This window comes from Xenopus tropicalis, chromosome 1 (genome assembly GCF_000004195.4).
Source record: "Xenopus tropicalis strain Nigerian chromosome 1, UCB_Xtro_10.0, whole genome shotgun sequence".
Taxonomy (NCBI): Eukaryota; Metazoa; Chordata; class Amphibia; order Anura; family Pipidae; genus Xenopus; species Xenopus tropicalis.
In genome coordinates this window covers 145,329,006-145,350,301 of record NC_030677.2, presented here as the reverse complement: position 1 = coordinate 145,350,301, position 21,296 = coordinate 145,329,006, and the positions used below count along the sequence as shown (strand labels likewise).

Sequence of the window (21,296 nt, the reverse complement as noted above, 5' to 3'; positions counted from 1 at the left end):
TCTGTATTTTTTCTAAAATTTTGAAATTTTCGTAGTGTTAACAATAATATCGTTGAAAAAGTATTCTTTTCGAGATACATTCTTTATTGCACAAAAATGTTGTACTTTTCGAAACGACAACGAAAATTTCGGAATTCATTCAAGCTTTGGTATCGTGGCTATATTTTGGCCAGGTTTGAGCTGCAGAGTGCTATCAAGTCCTATGGAAGGCTTCCAAAATCATGCTTTGAAGTTTCAAAGTCAGAAAGGTTTTGCACCATTTACGATCATTCGAATACGAAAATTTCTAAACTTGCAACCACAATATTTTCGTACAACCACGACACGAATTTTAGCTCCATTTACATACATCAGAAATTATCATGGTTACTCCGAATTTTTTCCAATCGTACTTTTAACAATCCGAAATTCATACTTTAATGAATGGGCCCCATAGTGTCTCTATGTTTCTATGCTGCCATTACTGCTTTGCTGTAGGCTAATAACTTGGTGGTAGAGACACCATCCTGTATTTGTATTTCTGTTTGCCACTCTCCCATAAGGGTGATGGTAGAATTGGTACTTGTCTTTGGAAAATGTCTTTTTTTGCATTATACTAAGGGGCCAATTCATTAAAACACGAGTTCGAATCCCGAATGGGATTTAATGGGATAAATTCGGATTGGATATGATCACTTCTGAAGATCGCAAATATCACGAAAATGCTTACGAAAAAATCGTATTAGTCACGATAATATTGTATTGGCGATCTGAAAGTCACAAAATTTTCGTACCAAACAATTGTAAACAGCGGCAGAACCTTTCCGAATCTTTCTCACAAGCATACAAAAAAAAATTGTGTGAACACTCCGTGCATTCGTGTCTTAATAAATCTCCCCCTATGATTACACCAGTTCAAACTTACTTACAAGTGTTTTCCATGTGGTGATTTCTATTAATGTGGATTGAAAATTTCAGATGCGTTTTTGCCACAGGGAAGATTATTTTACACAGGCGACAAAGTACCCTAATTACCATCACTCTTGACCTGCAACTGGTGCAGCACTTGTATCAGATACACATGTACTTATATTGCAATCACATAAACCCCATAACCACATACAGGTAATCTCCATTTACTAACTTATTATGTGAAAAAAAGTATTGGATGAACCAATGATTGCCTAGGTGTGCCTTATTAAAAAGGGGTGTGTGCTTATGCAATCAATTATTTTGTGTTATTTTATTGCTAAGATCTATTTTTACTTCTGTTTTAGCGATTAAACTGTGGGGTGAATACTTTTTAGGGCACTATATAAACTAATTTTTTAAATGTTTTAAAAGAGTAAGCAAAGTTTACAGTAAAACAAACATGCACTGTATATATAGAATACCTCCACCTTGATTGGACTGTTTATTTATATGAGGGGAATCAGCCGTGACTGCACTGACCTTGACCACAGACTTTAAAGAAGCATTAACGCCAAAAATTGTTGGTAATTTTAAAGTAATTAAAATATTATGTACTGTTGCCCTGCACTGGTAAAACTGAGGTATTTGCTACAGTAACACTACTATAGTTTATATAAATAAGCTGATGTGTAGCTATGGGGGCAGCTATTCAAGCTAGAGAAAAGGCACAGGTTACATAGCAGATAACAGACAAGCTCTGTAGAATATAATGGAGCTTTATCTGTTATCTGCTATGTGCCTGTGCCTTTTCTCCTTTGAATGGCTGCCCCCTTGGCAACACAAAAGTTTGTGTATATAAACTATAGTAGACTTTCTGAGGCAAACACACCAGTTGTACCAGTGCAGGACAATAGAGCATTATACTTTAATTACTTTTATACACTTTCATATTTTAGTGTTACTGTTCCTTTAATAAAATAGAGCCCTTGTGTGGCCAGATTAAAAAGAAAAATGTAACATCAAATTTACTATTGATGCATGATGGGAGTATTATTTATTATCCTATATTTTTCTAGATCTATAAATGGTCAGTAAAATGTCAGTTAAGGGCTAATATAAAACAAAACACAATTACACTGAAGATGTATCCCACCAGACTTGTTTTTTGTACAGTAAGGATATACTGTAACATAGAAAATGTGTTTGTAAGCATTATTCTACTTGTAGTAGATCAGTGAAGGTAAAAAAAACACAGGTAAATAAATGCTGCGCAACATAAATATACTCCCTCCAAACAATACTAAACTCTAACTTGTTTTCCCACGTTCATACTAACACCTAGCAATATGAAGAGGCATGCATGGGCAGAGGGCCTTATGTATCTGTGCAAACATCTTTGAGCACCATTAAGATTCAGCAGGAAAACATGCAAAACCAAAGCCAAGCAGTTGCCGAACCACAAAAGTGTCTGACGCTGCTGTGTGCCCCCCTACTTTGTGGGAACACAGCACAGATGTAACAAGCTTTAAAATGGAAAAAACTTTCTCAGCAAGCTGAGCAAGGCCCACCAGCAAAACTATGAGAGCAGAATTCTGGTTGTAATGAGCAGAAAGAGCTCCACAACATTAAACATAAGTGCAATTAATAGGACTGAACATAATTTTTGTCTCTTGAAATAATCATGAAAAATCTTTGTTTTTTGTTACTTCATGAGCTACAGCAAAAAGAAAATTTAAGCTACTCCATGCTAAGCCCTTGCAAGGCAGATCATTTGACTACCAAAGCTCAGTTATTCCCTCCTGCAATCGCACACATAGCAATTTCTCACTATTTCTCCCACAGGCGACAAAGCATACAATAAAACCTTTAAAAGCAGAATAAGGGTCACCACACGTTGAGCACTTTACACATGGCAATCACATTTAATCACAGGGAAAATTTGGAAGAAGGTATTTTTCTGCTATTAAGCCAGATGACTGCATGTAAAGTATACTATATGCAGTGGCACTCATTCTTTCATGTTCATTCATGTTTTCCAACTCTTTTGTCACCTGAGGTAGAGACAAATAAAAGCGAGCTCCAACCCTACACATACATTTTTACATTAGTTAAAAATATTCAATGATTTTAAAGTTAGTTGCAAATGTAATTGCTACTGAAAGCAGTATTGGTCTAGCTGTTTCTGGACTTCTGGTTCTGACTCATGAAACAATGTAGAAAAAGACACCTCATTACCAGACTTAGAGAACTGACTTCTGCTGCATTGTGTCAAGGGTCAGTATCAAAGTATCACAGCAATGGATCAACAAATACTGCTTTAATTGCAACTTAATATAAAAATTACATTAAAACCATTTAAAAATTGCACTTAGTAAATACTGAATAATGCTTTAAAATTATGCAAAAACAGTTTTTGAGTAACATCTCTTCCTGATAAATACAGTACATGAGTGCTTTATAGATATTCTACCTGTGTTCACGGTTTCCTGCACAGATATACAATGAATATGTTCCAAGTAGGAGTATTACTCTTTAAATGAGGTAAAATCATGTATGGACTACAGGCTACAAACAGCACACCTGCCTCTAGAGAGATTTAAAATGTGTGTCCTAGTTCATCAATCACAGGTAAAGTATTTCAGTCCATTTACAAAGTGCCCATCTCAATTAAAAAATAGAACTCTGAACACATCTTGAATATGAGCCGAACTGAACACACCATTCCATAACTGCTGTTAAAGGAACTTTGAAGCATTGGTAAATGTGCCCAGTGATAATTGCTACTGTGGAATGTTAAGTTCTGATTTAAAATTATCTTTTTTCCAAATAATATAAGATGATTGTAAGCTATACTGTTATAATTTTGCTCAATACAGATTTGTTGGAAACAAAAATCTTAAGCACGTCAGTATTACAAATAGTTTCACTAACTTCATTGTACCTTCTCCTAAAAAGTGGAGTAACATCAGTCACCAAAAAACTTGTGGACGCACATGAATGGTGAGAGAAGATACTAAAGGTGGCTATACAAGGGCAGATATAAACAGACTATTCAAGTCCTTGGTGACCTTGGCAAACGAGCAAATCTGAACATGTTAAACAATACAATAAAAGAAGCAGCATACACATGGAGGAGCAATTGTGCCACTTGAGCTAGCGTTAAAATGGGAAACTTTAAAAGCTAAACAACATGGGAGACTTGGTAGGATGCTGGCAGATCAACAGACCTACAAGTCTGATGTAGCTGCATGGGTCAAAAAATAATGAGACTGAAATATGTTAACTACATGGGAGTGTCATCCAACATGCCTGTCGGATGCAAACACTGCATGCTGCAGCTACATTTGACAAGATAATATCTGATGGGGTCTACAAGATTTTTTTCTTCTCAAGCATATGCATAAAGGTCCCCATACACGGGCCGACTATAGCTGACGATATTGGTCCCATGGACCGATTCGGCAGCTAATCGGCCCGTGTATGGGCAGAACAGAGCGGCCTGGCCGACCGATATCTGGCCTGAAATTGGCCAGATCTCGATCAGCCAGGTTAGAAAATACAGTCAGATCGGGGACCGCATCGGCTCGTTGATGCGGTCCCCGAACCGACTGCCCCATTGCCGCAAATGTAATCCGATCGTTTGGCCCCATTGGCCGACATCGCCAAGCGAGCGGATCTTATAGACACATCAGATGAAGTCTTAACCACAAAATCTCTTCAAACTCCCCTGTGTAGTTTAGCCCTACAAATAAAAAGACCAGCTAAGCCTGGGTATAAAATATGATATGAAATATCTTCACTTGCAGAGCTGAATAATCTGAAAATGTTTCAAAAATCTCCACTACTAGTTCAGACATCAAAAGAGCATATATTCATATAAAGACATATGCCTTGTATGATTATAAACAGAGCAAATAAGGAAACAAGCAGAAAATGACTCAGTAAATCACACGTCTCTGTAATTTAAAAAATGTAAATGCAACAGCATATACAATTAGCAAGGCATGGGAAGAGCAACCTGGAGACTAGCCAAAGTTTGGAAACGGTAAATACACTGTTCCTGTGGTTAAGTCCTGGAATTCTATGATGTACAAATTATATACAAATACAAAAATGACTGTCTGATTAATGTGCAGTTTGGTGTATTAAGTGTTATCTATTTCCCACAGACAGCTAACATATCACACTGACTTATGGGAGCCTCCCAAATGATGGTGCACATGGGCTAGTGCTGATACAAACACTTACATGATCTCACAGGTTAACAAAAAAAGTTTGAGGGGTAGGAGTGGGAAGTACAAAATATTATTGCTCAAAGCTTCACTGCAAAAAAAATGACAGCTGTATATGTGTGGGTCCTTTATGCACATAGAAAAATGTTTGTGGTCAAATACAACAGTATCCAACATAAGTCCATTTTCCCACAGACAGTACAAAGAATAACAAAGTAAACTAAAATATCTGATCAAGGACAGTTAAGCTAATTCCACACACACCATTTTCTCCTCCAGCAAATCTCTGTAAAGTGGAGAAATATCTGGTTCATCTAGTGCAGACTGAAATAGACTTAAATGGCAACTGGCTGTCACTACATATACAGTGCGGATTTCTACACAAAAACTTCCCTGCGTGCACAGCGACAGTCAGTTAACATTATTGTCATTGCCAGTCTGCGCTAGAGACATCCAGCAGCATTGTTTTGCATCATTGGAGAAAATACCACTAGTGACTTCAGCCTTGCATTTGGTGTTCGTCTCTGCCCCCAAATGTCCCCTGGGAAATTGTTGCCAATAGAGCCAACCTGGCTTCATTGAACAGCACATAGACACAGAACAACATGCCCACATGTGTTTCCTTCCACAATGCACAATCATTTAAGCAGGTTAACAGCCTCCTCTTTGCTTTGTAATGTACTTAAGACCACTATAAAAAGAAGCAGTACATATAAATCAATAAAACTAAGATGATGACAAAGTGATAGCCTACAAAAAAGTGCTACTCAAAACTCCAGACTGGTAACTATAATGTAATGTTTCATGCAGCTATAATTTGGACTGACAGCTCTTCTGTTACACAAAGTTCAGTTCTTTGACTGAATAACATTAATTTTTTTGTCACTGGTATAAACAGACATTTGTGTACTTAAAGGACATGCAAAATAATGTTTTGCTTAATAAAACAAAACATAATTAGAACCAACTTTCCAATAAGTTTCTAAAAATTTTTTACATTTTTTAGCATTTGCTGAACTCCTGGTTGTTATTTTTTAAACAATGTTGCAAAAGCCAGTCTGCTCCAGCAAGGCAGGTCTGTCAGTCTGCTGGCTTGTGTTAAATTGTTTCAAATGCCAGAGCTCCAGGGCAGAGAATAGAAAAGGACTGGCAAACACTGCTTTAATAGCAATTCTATATACAAACAATTCAAAAACCATTACAAACTTGTAATGAATATACATTGCAAAGTTGCTTTGAATTATGTTTTCTTTTACTAGGCAAAAATATTTTGGGGCTGGACATGTCCTTTAAAGAAACAAGTACATACAAGGCAAATCAATCTGGGCAAAAATAAAACTACCAATAGAAAGCACATCCTCGTATATCTCACCAGGCCTCCATAAAGAATCAACCAACTAAAGCTCAGGATAAATATTCTGAAAGTTTCAATAACAACTATTCTTAAAAGTGTCTTTACCAATGGACTGTAATCTGAAAACTTGCAAAAACCAAATGAAATGTATAATATGAAACATTGTCAGCAATAAAATGCACTAAATTGAAGGACTAACTACAACAGGTCTTACAAACAAACAAAACCAGGAAACACTTTAATACCCTAACAAAAACACAACATTTTCATGGAATACAGTATCTAGTAGAATTAAGTCTAAAACAACTGGACTTTTCTGAGTTTTTCTTGAAAACGTATCACCACTCATCCAAGTGGCTTCTTCAGTCATTTGAACTGAAGAAGCCACTTGGATGAGCGGTGAAACGTTTTCAAGAAAAACTCAGAAAAGTCCAGTTGTTTTAGACTTAATTCTACTAGATACTGTATATCATGACCTGGATGAATGAGAATCTTCATAGACATTTTCATGGAAGCTGCAGCTTTTCATCCAGAATTTTAATGACACTCATGTCTCAATAAACATATACATATTGAATAATCTAGCAATTCATATCAACAACGTAAACAGTGTAAATAGCAGTTATTATAAGTAAAGATGAGTAGGAAAATACTACAATCAAAGAGATACTTTGATGACAAAAGATTCTGTTTTTGCTGCCAATGGGAAGGCTAAACCAAAAGCAAGCATCCTCCAGACACAAAGTGGAAGTGGTCCACAAACAGAATAAAGAGATGTCTGGTGCAACCCATGTGGAGAGCATATTCCTAGGGCTATGTAATAGCCAGATGTAATAGCCAGATGACATCACCAATATGACAAGGACAGAGAGAGACAATTCAGCAGTTAGAAGCCATTGGCAGTGTTCAGAGCAGGAAGGCCCTTGGGGTGTCTACCCTGAGCCCCCCCCAGCTGTCCTTGAACTACAACTTCCAGCGCCTAAGTGCTGCTTAACAACAACTGGAGGGCTTCAGGATGTGGAGCCGTTTAAAGGGGAAATAAATGGCATTTACCAATGAGAAGAGGTTAGAGTGACAGTCCTCCAGGCTCGCCCCGTTGGCCGCCCAGTTAGCCGCCGCAGTCATGATCCACCGGGAGCCTGGCTACCAAAGCTGAGCATGACTAAAGGTCTCAAATGAGGGGCTTCCGATCAGAAAGAGAGCAGGCAGTGTCCGATCCACGCAAGATCCGCAGTTGGGCTGCGAGTAGAACTAAGCTCCGGTGACTATGGCCATGTCCCGGGAAACCCCGAGGGTGCCGAGGAAAACCCTGACTTTCCTGATAGTCCGGCGGCGCAGAGCAATGAGTCACCCGGGTGGGGGAGGGGCGCTCCGGGCCGGGGGATAAGAGAGGAAGGAAACAGTGCGGCCTCCCCCTGCTTGTCAGGGAATGCAGTGCAAGTCCAGCAGCCAGGCCGCCCAGTGCCAGGATACCGACATCCAATACTGCAGGCTTGTCACTGGCGGCGTCAATACCCCGACACCGGCTCCCACTCACTCAAATGTATGCATGGGCGCCCACAGTGCTGGGCACAGGCCCAGGAGCCAAGCGGGCAATGGGTAGTTAGGGCCCCGCAGGTACCAATCCTTAGCCAATGGGATCCTGGTGGTGCCAGATACAGGAGCCCCCACTGGTGCCACTCATGGCACAGGACACGTTTCCATGTCAGTCACATGAGAACCCGCAAGCGTCTGTCATTGAGGCGCCTGTGTGGCCAGCGATGCCCCCCTGCTCAGATGCCCGCCGCACGGATATCTGGACGAAGCGACAGATGTACGGTTCTCGGTCACAGAAGGAGGCCGCGGGATCCTTGTCCTCTTCCGTGGTGAATGCCGCGCAGCCTGTGCTGTAAGGCCCTGGTCTAATCCTGCGCAGAAGTCACTAGGGCTTCGGAAGGTTCCCTGTCCCACCGGCTTCACAGCTGACTCGGGCACGGGCTATCCCGCCGCTCTCCTGTGCCTCACACACTGACCGTAGGTTCGCCTCTCTGACAGCAGCAATGGCGTCCGGTTGCGACAACACGGAGCCCGATTGGCAGGAGCCGGTCACGTGGCGAGGAGGGGGAGGCAAATCGAGCCCTGTGTCTACAGCAGGCCTCTGCCCGAATGTTCCGTGCGACGCCAGGCGAGGGCGCTGTGTGTATGGGAATCCTGGGCGAGAACATACAGCCTATTAGTAGTACAATCAGCAGGGTTATTGTACTATATTATTGTTATCCGTTTCGCTATTGTGCAATGGAATCTGGAGTACCTGTTGTACTGCGCTAATCGATCATGTTCCCTTGCAGTCTTTTTTACTTGTAATTAGAATTGGGATCTTTGCCATGCATTTACTTGGCTACTGATGGTATCTATTTATATATTGCTGTCCCATCTTTTCTGCCTTTTATATGAACATTATTTTCTGCACAATATGGGACATTGATGAAAAATACCGGGGTTACCATTTTTAAGCACAATCGGGCGCATTAAGTAAAAATATATATTTTTTTATTATTATTTAACAGGGTAATGAGGTTCATAAACCCCTGTAAACAATGAGCACCTCCTTGCAAAGTCTAACAATGCTCATCCAGTTTATCTCTGCAGTCTCTGAAACCATCAACTATGTACTTGTAGAAATCTTCTTGTACTCTACTGGAATTCCTGAACCATCTTTTTATGGTTCAAACCTTTCTGACAGTGGCAGTCCTAGACCTTGTGTTTTTTTGAAAGGACCTGGTGTTCAATACAAGCACTACCCACCCATTCTGTTCCACACCTTCCTGCTCCTAGTGTCCCCCTTCCCGCCCACCCCTTCTGTTCCTCATGTCCCCCATACCCGCTCACTAGCTATCAGGTAGCAGGGCAGCAGGAAGGGGAGATAAAGCTATAGAGCAAGCAGACCCCAACTGCTCTCTGATCAGTCCATTAATTTTGTTTTTTTTGGTTCCACCTTCACTTCACTTTATTTCCTCTCTACTGATGTTCCTCAAAGGCAGGGCTGGAATTAGGGGTAGGCACAAAAGGCACATGAGTTGGATGTCTGAGCTTTCCGAAGGAGCCAGCACTATACATTAGAACTGCTTTCAGGTAACCTATTTTTTCTCCTACTCCCATGTAACTGGAGGAGTCCCAAGCCTGACTTGGATTTCTTACTATTGAGTGCTATTTTGATATCTATTGGGAGCTGCTATCTTGCTTCCTTCCCATTTTCTGCTGGGAGGGGGGTGATATCACTCCAGCTTGCAGCTCAGCAGTAAAGTGTGACTGAAGTTTATCAGATCGCAGGTCACATGGCTGTAGCACCTCAGGAAATTAATAATATGGTTAGCCCCATGTGAAGTTTCAAAATGAAATATAATAAAATCTGTTTGCATTTCTGAAAAACGGATTTCAATGCAGGATTCTGCTCTAAAAGTTCTAATATCGTAACTGGGTTTTGAAAAAAAAAAAAAAAAAACAGTCTTCCTATGACCGCATTTATTTAATTTACAGCCCAAATTATTGGAAGGTTGACTTTTTCTACTACAATATATTGAAATTGCTGATTAATTAGGGCTTCACTAGATCCTCTGCACTCCTGGGCCCCCTGCTACTGCATGGTCTGCTTCCTCTGTATTCATGCCCCCGGCCCCAAGTATAGTTGAGCTGGCATTGTAAGCCCTTAAATTATGATACAGTACAGATGAACAGGATGTAGTTAAGGGAACTTAGTAACAAATGCATTAGGATCTGATTTGGACAGATGTTTATGATCTACACCTGAATCAAACCTCTTGGTGTGTGATATATGTTTTTGTCTGGTTTAGCACACCCAGAAGTACATTTATAATGATCAGGTTCATGTAACTTAATACAGATAGTTGGAGAGCTCTGATGACAGTTCACAAGTGGAATAATGGTCACCAGTCTACACCTGCTATTGGATTTTGGTTTCTGAACAAAATCACAATACCTGCTTTATTGACGGGACTTAATCTTAAATCCAGTTTAAAGATGGTGCACAGTTTATAATCTTTAAGATGACATGTAAGAGCATAGTAGTTATAGTCAAATGTAGTACTGAGCTCAGCTGAATTACCTTGAGCCTGCTTACCCACTTGAGTCCCTACACTACAAAATCATGTCTCAATTACTATCTCTTTGCAAATGTTTGCCAGATGTTCCTCCTTTGATGACACTTAGCAGTTACTGTTCCCCACAGCTAAGTCATTTGAGGGCCCCCCTAAACTTTAATAATTATCATTTTTATAAAACATCATGCAACTGCTCATTAGTTCCCCACTTGACTCCCAATAACCTGTTCCTCACTCTTGCAGTCGCAGGGTCTGCTTCCTCTGAAATGTTCTCTGAAATGTTAAGCTTCAATACAAGTAAATCTGTCCCTCAGTAAAGTTGTCTGAATTTCTTAAATGCATGTGAGTGTCGTTCTTGTCATTACTCAAAATAATGCTACATGGCGATGCCTAACTTGGAATCCGGAGTAAGAGCACCACTAAACTTAGATAAATGTAATGCACGTGATGTTTGTTTATTACTTTTAAAGGAGAACTAAACCCTCAATATGAATATGGGTAAAAATCCAATGAATTGTTTTTTATTATCCATTTTTTTTCTTAATTATTGGCCTTTCTTTTCTGCCTTTTTTCAGTTTTCATGTGGCAGTCTGACCAAGGCAGCCGAAAACCATTGCTCTGTGAGGCTACAATTTTATTGTTATTGTTACTTTTTTCTTACTATGCAGGCCCTCTCCTATTCATATTCCCATCTCTTGTTCAAACCATTCTCTAGCAACTAGATAGCTGCTAAAATACCTGACAGGATAGCTTCTAAACAGAAGGCTAAATGAGAGAAAAAAAAATGAAGACCAAATGCAAAATGCCCCAGAATAGTAATGTCTACATTACACTAAAGTTAACTAAAAGGTGAACTACCCTGTTTAAACAGAGCCATACACATATCCGTAAAATCCTTGTTTCATACAATTACCATTTCATGTATACTACGAATTATATCCATGGACTATGGATACTATGGATATCCAGTGCTGCCCTAGGGGTCCTGGCCTCCTGAGGCAAGTTGGTGGCGCCCCCCCTCCACGCTTAGCTTTTTTGCATCAGAGTAGGGCAAGGGGGGGTTGCATCTCTAGTGCAAATAGTGCATTAGCAATCTCTTCACTAGAATAGCCAAAATTCCAATTTGAAATTGGAATTTCCACTCTTTAATTTACCAGGAGCGGCTTTTCGTCACCCCCAGTAACTTGCCAGGTGCTGGTGCCTTAGGCTAGTTTCTCAACTTGTCTCATGGCAGCAGCGGCCCTGTGGATATCAGTTAAGTTGTTAATAGAGCAGGTTTGAAAAATCAGTGAAGCACTATGTCAGCCAATGCAGGTTGCATCAGCAGATGAGGAAGTGAAGCAGACCTGTCATCCCAACCCATGTCATGAGGGAGATAATGATCCGATTCTGTTTTTTAGGTCTGAATTCCTCTTCACACTAAATGATAACATGGAAAAAGGTCTCAAAAAGGCCTGGAATGGATCATTATCTCCCTCATGACATGGGGTTGGTTGACGGCTCTGGTGAAGCTGCAGCTTCTCTTCACTTACTGCAGTTCTGATTGTCCCCCCTGCCTATGTATGGCCTCTTGTAAGGTCTCCATTCAGCCAACAAGTCCCTGTGCATTTTAGGATGTTTTAAATTCACAACAGCCACAAGGCCTATACAGCAATTTTGATTCATCAGTTGCAGGTAGAGGCGCCTTGTGTCTGACAGACATAATGTGTTCACAATGTGGATAGGAGTACTTATAATTTCATACATACCCATAGTTCTAGTGTCTGGTGGCTGTTCGACTACATTCATATGCATTACAAACAGATTTACTTTGAATGAGTTTAGATTCTATTTTTGGTTTTCAGCAAAGATCAATGGACTTGGGATGGGATTGGATGGAAATGATTGTGACTGACATTCATACATTATTACATATAATTAAGAAACTATTTAGATTTTCTTGAGCTGGTTATCTAATATTCTATATACTACCAAAGATATTGTCTAATGCTGAGGGTTGTCCTGTTGTGGCTGGGACAGCTTTTCCTGAGGACATTGCTTGTTAGTACACAATGTGGAGAAATTATCTCCTTTCTCAAGAACACAATTATGTACTTTTTTGTGTACTTTTTTTAATGAGTGATTAATGAAGTTAGTTTTTTAAAAAGGAACTGGGGCCCCCAAGTTGACTCCTGATACGCCGTGGTTCTCCACACTTGTCCATACCTGGCCACCTGCAGTTGTAGGGTTTGTCGACTGATGTCTATGCTTATATGACAGATTTTATACACAATGCCCAATTTTTTGCTTAGTCTGCAAGTTATAAACTGGTGAAGGTCATTTAACACCCTAAATTATCCCTAGTCCATAAAGTAAAACATGGCACTAAGAAGGTCCAGTTAGCAGAGCCCAAAGGCCCAAAGGGTGTTTAATGAGGGTGATAATACCTCCTGCCTACCATTCAGCTAATTATATTTGGCGACCAGGGTTACTTGGGTCCACTTTTATTCAATTTGTCCATTAATGACTTGGCAGTGTGCATCATAAGTAATGTATTTGTGATTGCAGACAACACAAACATTTGCAGGCCAACTTACTGTATATACTCGAGTATAAGCCTAGTTTTTGAGCACCCAAAATGTGCTGAAAAAGTCACCCTCGGCTTATACTCGAGTTGGGTGCCATGGGTCCCTCTAGACTAGCACCCTCTCTCCTTTGTGTGCAAATTAGGCCACCTGCAACCAGACCCTCCAGTGCCCTAGCCTAGGCTCCCAGTAGCAATACTTATTTCCCCTTACATCTCCTCCGGGAGCGGGTCTGCTGCCAGTTTGCCAATGTGCAATGAGCGTGGGGTAGTACTCATATTGTTTTTGTTGACACTCTTCTCCGCTTACAGAGCTAGTTTACTGGGTTTTTTTAAAATAAATATTGAAAAACATATACCCCACTGATGCCTCAATTAATGTAATTTTATTGGTATTTATTTTGATTATTAAAACTTAGCAGTAGCTGCTGCATTTCCCACCCTAGGCTTATACTCGAGTTAATAAGTTTTTCCAGTTTTCTTAGGTAAAATTAGGTACCTCGGCTTATATTCGGATCAGCTTATACTCGAGTATATACGGTACTCCATCCAGTATGTGTAATAGGGGACCTGGGCACTTATACACTTAATAAGGCTAAATTAGGAAAGTGCTGCTGTTTTGGTCTCCAGTACTTAAAAGGGATGATATTGAAACAGAGAAAGTCCAAAAAAGAGAGACTAAGTTAATAAAGCTGATTTGAAAAGTCTCCGTTATAAAGAAAGATTGGCCAAGTTGGATCTGTTTACGTTGAAGATGACACACATTTATATGTAAAAATATATAAGGGGACCATATAATAAAATCTGACACTCCAATAGAATCTTGGATAACATTGGGAGATATATTTCTATTCATTGCACAAGCATAGTGAATTCCGTAATGGTGATACCTAAAAAAAAAAGTGGAATAAATTCAGTTTTGAGTAGATGTATTTTCAAAAGAAATTTTTTATTGTGCATTTCTGTGTATGTATGTGACTGAAGGCATCTGTGGGTGTATGAGACTGAAGGCATCTGTGTGGGTATATGACTGAAGGGTTCTGTGTGTGTGTATGCGACTGAAGGGATCTGTGTGGGTATATGACTGAAGGGATCTGTGTGGGTATATGACTGAAGGGATCTGTGTGGGTATATGACTGAAGGGATCTGTGTGGGTATGTGACTGAAGGGATCTGTGTGGGTATATGACTGAAGGGATCTCTGTGGGTATATGACTGAAGGGATCTGTGTGTGTGTATGGGACTGAAGGGATCTGTGTGTGTATGGGACTGAAGGGATCTGTGTGGGTATATGACTGAAGGGATCTGTGTGGGTATATGACTGAAGGGATCTGTGTGGGTATATGACTGAAGGGATCTGTGTGGGTATGTGACTGAAGATGATTGCTTCATTATTGCAGGGCACTGACTGTAGCGCAGTAGGTTGTAGTTATCAAATTTTACAGAATTTTGGCCATCTTGCTGAAATGGGAGGCTTAGGGAAAATATACAAATAATGGAGGAACCTTATTAAAAAAGTTTCAAGTTTGTGTAATGATACTTATTATGTTTCTCATAAAATATAAAAGTAATTGTTAAAATCAAAGGTGTCATTAGATTTTCTTTCAATTTCTCCTTGCTATTTATGTAATGGAAATACTTATCTGTAACTTGTTTTGCATTATTCAATAAAATGCTATGGGATGAGCTGCACTAAATAAAGATATTGACTTTAATAACATTAAATTAACATTGAGGCTAAGGGCAATGGCTCATGGGGACATTAGTCACCCGTGGTAATCAAATCTCCCCAAAAAGCCCTTCTACCAGCAATAAAGTGAATAGTTGGTGGAAAAAGATATTCATTGCTTTGTTTTCCGAAGTTGTGCGAAGTTTCCTGCAGGAGGGAAAACTAAGCAACATGTATGCCTTTCCACCAGCGATTCACTTAAAGGAGAAGGAAAGGTAAAATCACTGGGGGGTGCCAAAATGTAAGGCACCCCCCAGTAATTGTAATCACTTACCTTATACCCCGGGTAGGTGCTCCTGATACGAGAAAACTGCACCAGCCCGGGGTAGCTGTGAGAGTGTGATTCTCTTCCTCCTGTTTTCTCATATTGAGCCTATGGGAAATGGCCTTCCCAAAATTTGGAGCTTTCTGGATAACAGGTTTCTGAATAAGGCATTACATACCTGCATACATAGCTGTACTTCAGGAAAACTTTACCATAGGCTGTTACTAGTGCAACACTAATAAAAACACCTAGACTGTAAGCTCTCATGCCTGTTCCTTTGTTTGTAATTCTTTTCCACAGTTTGTTTTTGCCCCTGTGTATTTTGCAGCTATACTGAATAGGAACATTATAAATATATTATTGTAAGAATAATATTTAAGTGTTTGATGGCTCTACAAAAGCAAATTGACTATATAGACAGCAGAAGGCCCTTTGCCTTTAAATAAGAACCCGTAGTAAGGCTTTGAGCTATTTATCCAGCAGGACAACTTCCGGTTCTTTGAATGATTATGTGGGCGGAATCGTCTTCTTGCTCATTCCCTTACCTGACCTCAATGACTCATTGTATTCATATATAACAATTATGCTGGCAACGGAAGATGTTGATTTCTATTTTCCGAACCCCAGATGTCCGGTTGCAGGGGTCATTACAGCAGTGTTCTTGCTTTTTAGAATTATTCAATGTAACAAATGGTTTGGCAATAGCAGCTCTGTAGTGGATTCTGGATTTTGTTGAAACAAACCTACAGTTCTTCAGATTATATAACAACAAGGAGTTTTATGGTTTTTACACATTATCTCTTTACATACATGCATTCAGGACTTTTCTGGAACTGTGCCCTATTAACATTCCATCAGACTTTCTTAATCTTCTAGCCTTTAAACATATTCTTAAAATACATGTTTTTAGAGAAACCTATGCTGCAAATTGGCCAATAAAGTATTAAGTGCCACATCTAAAAAAATGGCCTCTCTTTAAACAAAGCAGGGATTGTTTGTTCATATATTCAAGCTACCCGACTATGTAAAAGTCATCCCCAGTCTGACCAATCCTACACTTTCATCTGATTCATAAAGAATTCTATGGTTTTATTGTACATTTTTCACAGGGACTAAGTTTTACCTGCAACTTGCTTGGTTTCCAAGGTTAAAACTCCCAAATGCCTTATTATAATGACTACCACTGACTGTAGTTGGGAATTATTGGAACTCAAAATGGAGCTGACCACTGCTCCTATGTAACCTATAGAAAAAATAGGGAAAGCTGTGGAGGTGTGTCCAAGATTATGGGCTGAAACTGAAGCACGCTTGAAGAGATTTGCACATGGTTGACAAGTGCTAGGGGTGCTGATGGTGCGCATGACTGTCTAAGCACCAACCAGTACCCCATTCTGGCTAGACTACATTCTATTTTACAATTGCTGGGATGAACTGACCTGCCTATTCCAGAACTGGTACTGTGGATCATACTTGGCCCTCTGGACATGTCTCAAAATTGAGTTTCAGGTCTACTGTTAAGGGGAATAAGAGCCACTCATGGGGGGAGGGGGAGGGGAAAGTTGATGGGGATTGCTTGTATTGTTAATTAGATGAAGCACTGGTGTAATATGTTAATGTCCCTATATATAGCAAAAGGGTTGTTGTTTCCTGTAAGCTGCTTAATTCCCCTCTTACTATGACGACCTGTAAGGTTATGTCCTGGAATATCAGAAGGCTCAGCTCTAAATTCATGTGTAGCCTCATGCACAACTACCTCAAGAAATATACCCCCTCTACTCCTACAAAAGATGCACCTCACAGAATTAGGTCTTGGCACTTAAATGTCCATAGGTGGATGGTCTTACAACTCCAACTTTTTCACCCATACTCATGCAGTGCTGTTCTGATCAGGAAAAATACTGTTTTTCTTTTTACTGTAAGAGCATATTACAGATGACTATGGGAGGCTTATAACACTGTATTTTGTCCAACAGACCCATCACTATTATTAATATATATGCTTCCCCCCATAAAATGGAGCTTTTAGACTTTATAGTCAAGAAAATTCTGGACTTACCAGTATATATGCTTCTGTGGAAACTACACTTCTTTAATGAACCTACAGATGGACCACTTACATAATCCGACTGTGGGCCTAACAAAACTGGCACACTGGGCTGAGGCACTGCAACTAGTGAATGCATGGAGGTGGAAACATCCCAGTGCTAAAGAATTCTCAAACAGTTCTGCCATCCACTGTTCCCTCTCCAGGACTGACCTAGCACTAGTTTCCTTCAAAATACTGTCACTTATTGAAGATGTTCAATTTCTTCTGGAAATACTGTCAGATTACTCTCCCATGATGCTTTTCCCTTAGGTAGAATCTCCCAAACAATTCCAGACACTGAAGACATAGTGATTGACAAATGAGGGAGTTTATAAGGCCAACCCGGAGAGGAATTCAGCTTACTGGGAATGCAACACAAACCCAGCCTCCAAGGCTTTCCTGTGGGACACATCTAATGTGGTTATGCAAGGTGTTCTCACTAGTGCCGTATCTGCAGCTTGCAGTCAGGCTCAAGGTACAGTTCAACAAGCAGAATCACAGGCCCCTTAGGCTGAAAAGAACCACATACGCAATCCTATATCAGATATATACCCCTACTTACTTGATACAATACAAACACTAGAGAGAGAAGCTACTACTCTTACTAGGAAAGCTCTCTTCTACAAATTGCACTACTTTGAGCATGGTCACACAAATGGGTAAATTCTCACACACCTAGCCAAAGCTCAAACCCCCTCTAATGGGGGATGTCCCATAAAAGAACACACAAACACCCCGCAACTTATAGATAATGCATTTGCAGAATATTACTGCACACCTCTAGCCAGAAGATTCCTGGACAATATTCAAACATTTCCTCCTGTGAGCCACATTCAAATGTAAAAAAGTTGGGGAGCAACACAATTACCAATTATTCCTAACCTGCCCCTCTCCACCACTGTAGATCAATTCGATAAATTCTTGGGCCTCAGGATTAACTGGAGCAAGTCTCTTATTTTCCCAACTGATAACCAAGCAACTTTAGGCCTGCCCCCTCAACTGGGGGATGTCCCTCAAAAGGACAAAGAAACACCCCACAACTCATAGATAATGCATTTGCAGAATATTACTGCACACCCCTAGCCAGAAGATTCCTGGATAATATCCACACATTTCCTCCTTCCCATTCAGTGATGAAACTCCTGGTACTGATGGTCAGCTATCTGATTGGTACAAGGCACTTAAAGACCAAACTGGTCCCCAACTTTTACTAACCTTTAAGCACGCATTAGAGGCTGTGGCCTAGAAGATGCCATCCTTCAGCATTAAGTTCTTTTTTGAGTTGGCGGGGGTCGGGGGGCACATTGCTAGTGCAGAGATGTGGCTCTTGAATTTAGTAGCAGATTTTTGCCACTCCTGGTAACCTGAGGGGTGCTGCCAACTGAGGCGAGTTTCTCAACTTTCATCATGGGAGCAGCACCCCTGAAAATGTCCCTAATTTTGGGGAAACCTTAAATAGGTTAATTTTTTTACCTGTACGCCACATTCAAATGTAAAAAGAGTTGAAGAACAACACAATGACCTCCACCATGCTGACAGCCCATAGGGCTTGGATCCGGTCACTGAAATACCCAAAACAAAAGCCTATACTTTATTAGACTACTACCACTATTGGGCAATTCCAATCTCACCCAATTGCAAAAAATCAATTATTTCCTGTATTGGTCCCTCCAAGGAATAAAATTCTACACAAAAAATACTGTGATGGCATCGGTGCCAGGGCTGCCATCAGAAATCAACATTTTCTGGGCCCTCCTACTCCCACGCCCTGCCCCCCAATGGCCCCTCCCCCAGTGACCCCTCCCATCAGTACAAAGGACACACAAACATTGGTAGCCAGTGCCCCCTAAAACATTGGTAGCCAGGGCCCCCCTAATACATTGGTGCCCAGCAGCAGTGCCCCCTAATACATTGGTACCCAGCAGCAGTGCCCCCTAATACATTGGTGCCCAGCAGCAGTGCCCCCTAATACATTGGTGCCCAGCAGCAGTGCCCCCTAATACATTGGTACCCAGCAGCAGTGCCCCCTAATACATTGGTGCCCAGCAGCAGTGCCCCCTAATACATTGGTACCCAGCAGCAGTGCCCCCATAATACATTGGTACCCAGCAGCAGTGCCCCCATAATACATTGGTGCCCAGCAGGAGTGCCCCCATAATACACTGGTGCCCAGCAAGAGTGCCCCCATAATACATTGGTGCCCAGCAGGAGTGCCCCCATACATAATACAGTGTGCCCCGCAGCCCCACCTAATACATTTGCGACCTGCAGCAGTTTTACTTCTCCTCTTCGGCTTCTCCGGTGGCTCCTCCGGCATCTTCAGTAGCATCTTCAGATCCTTCATGGGCGACGCCTCTGCACGTATGTCTCCATGCGAATGGAGACAGGCCCTTTTATAAGGTTGCGCCCCATGCGTACTGAAGTCACCTGTACACACGGGGCGCAACCATCCAGATGACCAATGACAGGGCCAGGATTTTATTAAAGGTGGCCCGAGCTACTAAGAAAACTGTAGCACTGCCGGGCCCCCTTTAAAAGTAAAAATTGCCCGGGCCCGGGCCAGCTGTCCCCGCTGTGCCCCCCTGATTGCATGTAATTTTGATACTTGACCAGTGACAAACCAGTGTTGGTGTGTTGGTGCAGTATTGTATGTTAAAAAAAACAAACAAACAAATTCAGCCTTTAAAAAAAGGGTGCGATGAGGGTGTGGTAGCTCAAATATATTGCAATATAAGGACAATCAATCCCTGTTTTATTTAAAGGAAAGGGCATTTTTCAATAGCTTAATACACAGAATGTCTTAATGTTCTATAGATATTGATAATGGGGTGCAGAGGACCTCATATTTGTATGAATTTTGTGGTCACAGTCTCATTGTACCCCCATCTAATGGTTTAAAATTTAGGGCCAAAATTACTAAAACTAACATTTCTCATTTTTTTAAGAAATTAAGCTAAACTCACATATATCTGACATTTACAAACCAAATCCAAACTGAAAAAGTCAGCAAGGGAAAAAGTCGCAAAACTGCAAATTTTTCGAATTGTCGCACTAAAACCAAACTGCTAAAGTTTCTAGGCAAAAGAAGGCTCTTTCACTGAGCGGGAAGGGACATCTGCCATTTACTTCTACATGATCTCTGCAACTTTTAGCTGGTGAAATTTCAGATTTAGATTTTTAGCTGTTTTGTTGCATAGTAAAAAAAAATCCTATTGCCCCCATAATGTTGAACACAACTTTCTCTTATTTGCTGATTTACAGAGGCCACTTTGGGAACCCTGGGGTTACAGCTTTGTTCCGAGGTGGTGGTAGCTCAATAGGTGCAACTGTGCTAGATTCAGAACAGGAGGCAGGAAGGACTTGAATGGCGCTGGGCGCAACTATACAGTACCAGAGCTGCCTTTTATGCAACTGACTGCTGGGAAACTTCTTCTCTGGGCACCTTCTCATAGTAAGTACATTTTAAATGATAGCTCTTTTTCTGTAGGTGGGAGAGAAGGAATGAAGCTAGTACAGTGCATGTGTGTGTATGAGTATGTGTGTGTGAGTATGAGTGTGTGAGTATGTGAGTGTGTGTGAGTATGTGTGTGAGTATGTGTATGTGAGTGTGTGTGAGTATGTGAGTGTGAGTATGTGTGTGAGTACGTGTATGTGAGTATGTGAGTGTGTGTGAGTATGTGTGTATGAGTATGTGTGTGTGAGTATGTGTATGTGTGTATGAGTATGTGTGTGTGAGTATGTGTATGTGAGTATGTGAGTGTGTATGTGTGTGTGAGTATGTGTGTGTGTGTGTGTGTGTGTGTGTGAGTATGTGTGTGTGAGTATGTGAGTGTGTGAGTATGTGTGAGTATGTGTGTATGAGTATGTGTGTGTGAGTATGTGTGTGTGAGTATGTGAGTGTGTGTGTGTATGTGAGTATGTGTGAGTATGTGAGAGTGTGTGTGTGTGTGTATGTGTGTGTGAGTATGTGTATGTGTGTGAGTATGTGTATGTGTGTGTGAGTATGTGTATGTGTGTGTGAGTATGTGTATGTGAGTATGTGTGAGTATGTGTATGTGTGTGTGAGTGAGTATGTGTGTG

The 21,296-nt window shown here is 40.8% G+C and overlaps 1 protein-coding gene across 2 annotated transcripts in view; it reads right to left on the bottom strand.

The window, feature by feature from the left end:
• The window catches only part of med13l (mediator complex subunit 13-like), an 81,119-nt gene extending 73,317 nt beyond the window's left edge, over positions 1-7,802 (bottom strand). For both annotated transcript variants that reach the window (XM_002939191.5, XM_004910624.4), the window contains exon 1: positions 7,531-7,802. In XM_002939191.5, the coding sequence (XP_002939237.3) occupies positions 7,531-7,602 (72 nt within the window). In that variant the 5' untranslated portion in view covers positions 7,603-7,802. The remainder of the gene's footprint in view (positions 1-7,530) is intronic.
• Between the last annotated feature and the right edge of the window lie 13,494 nt (positions 7,803-21,296).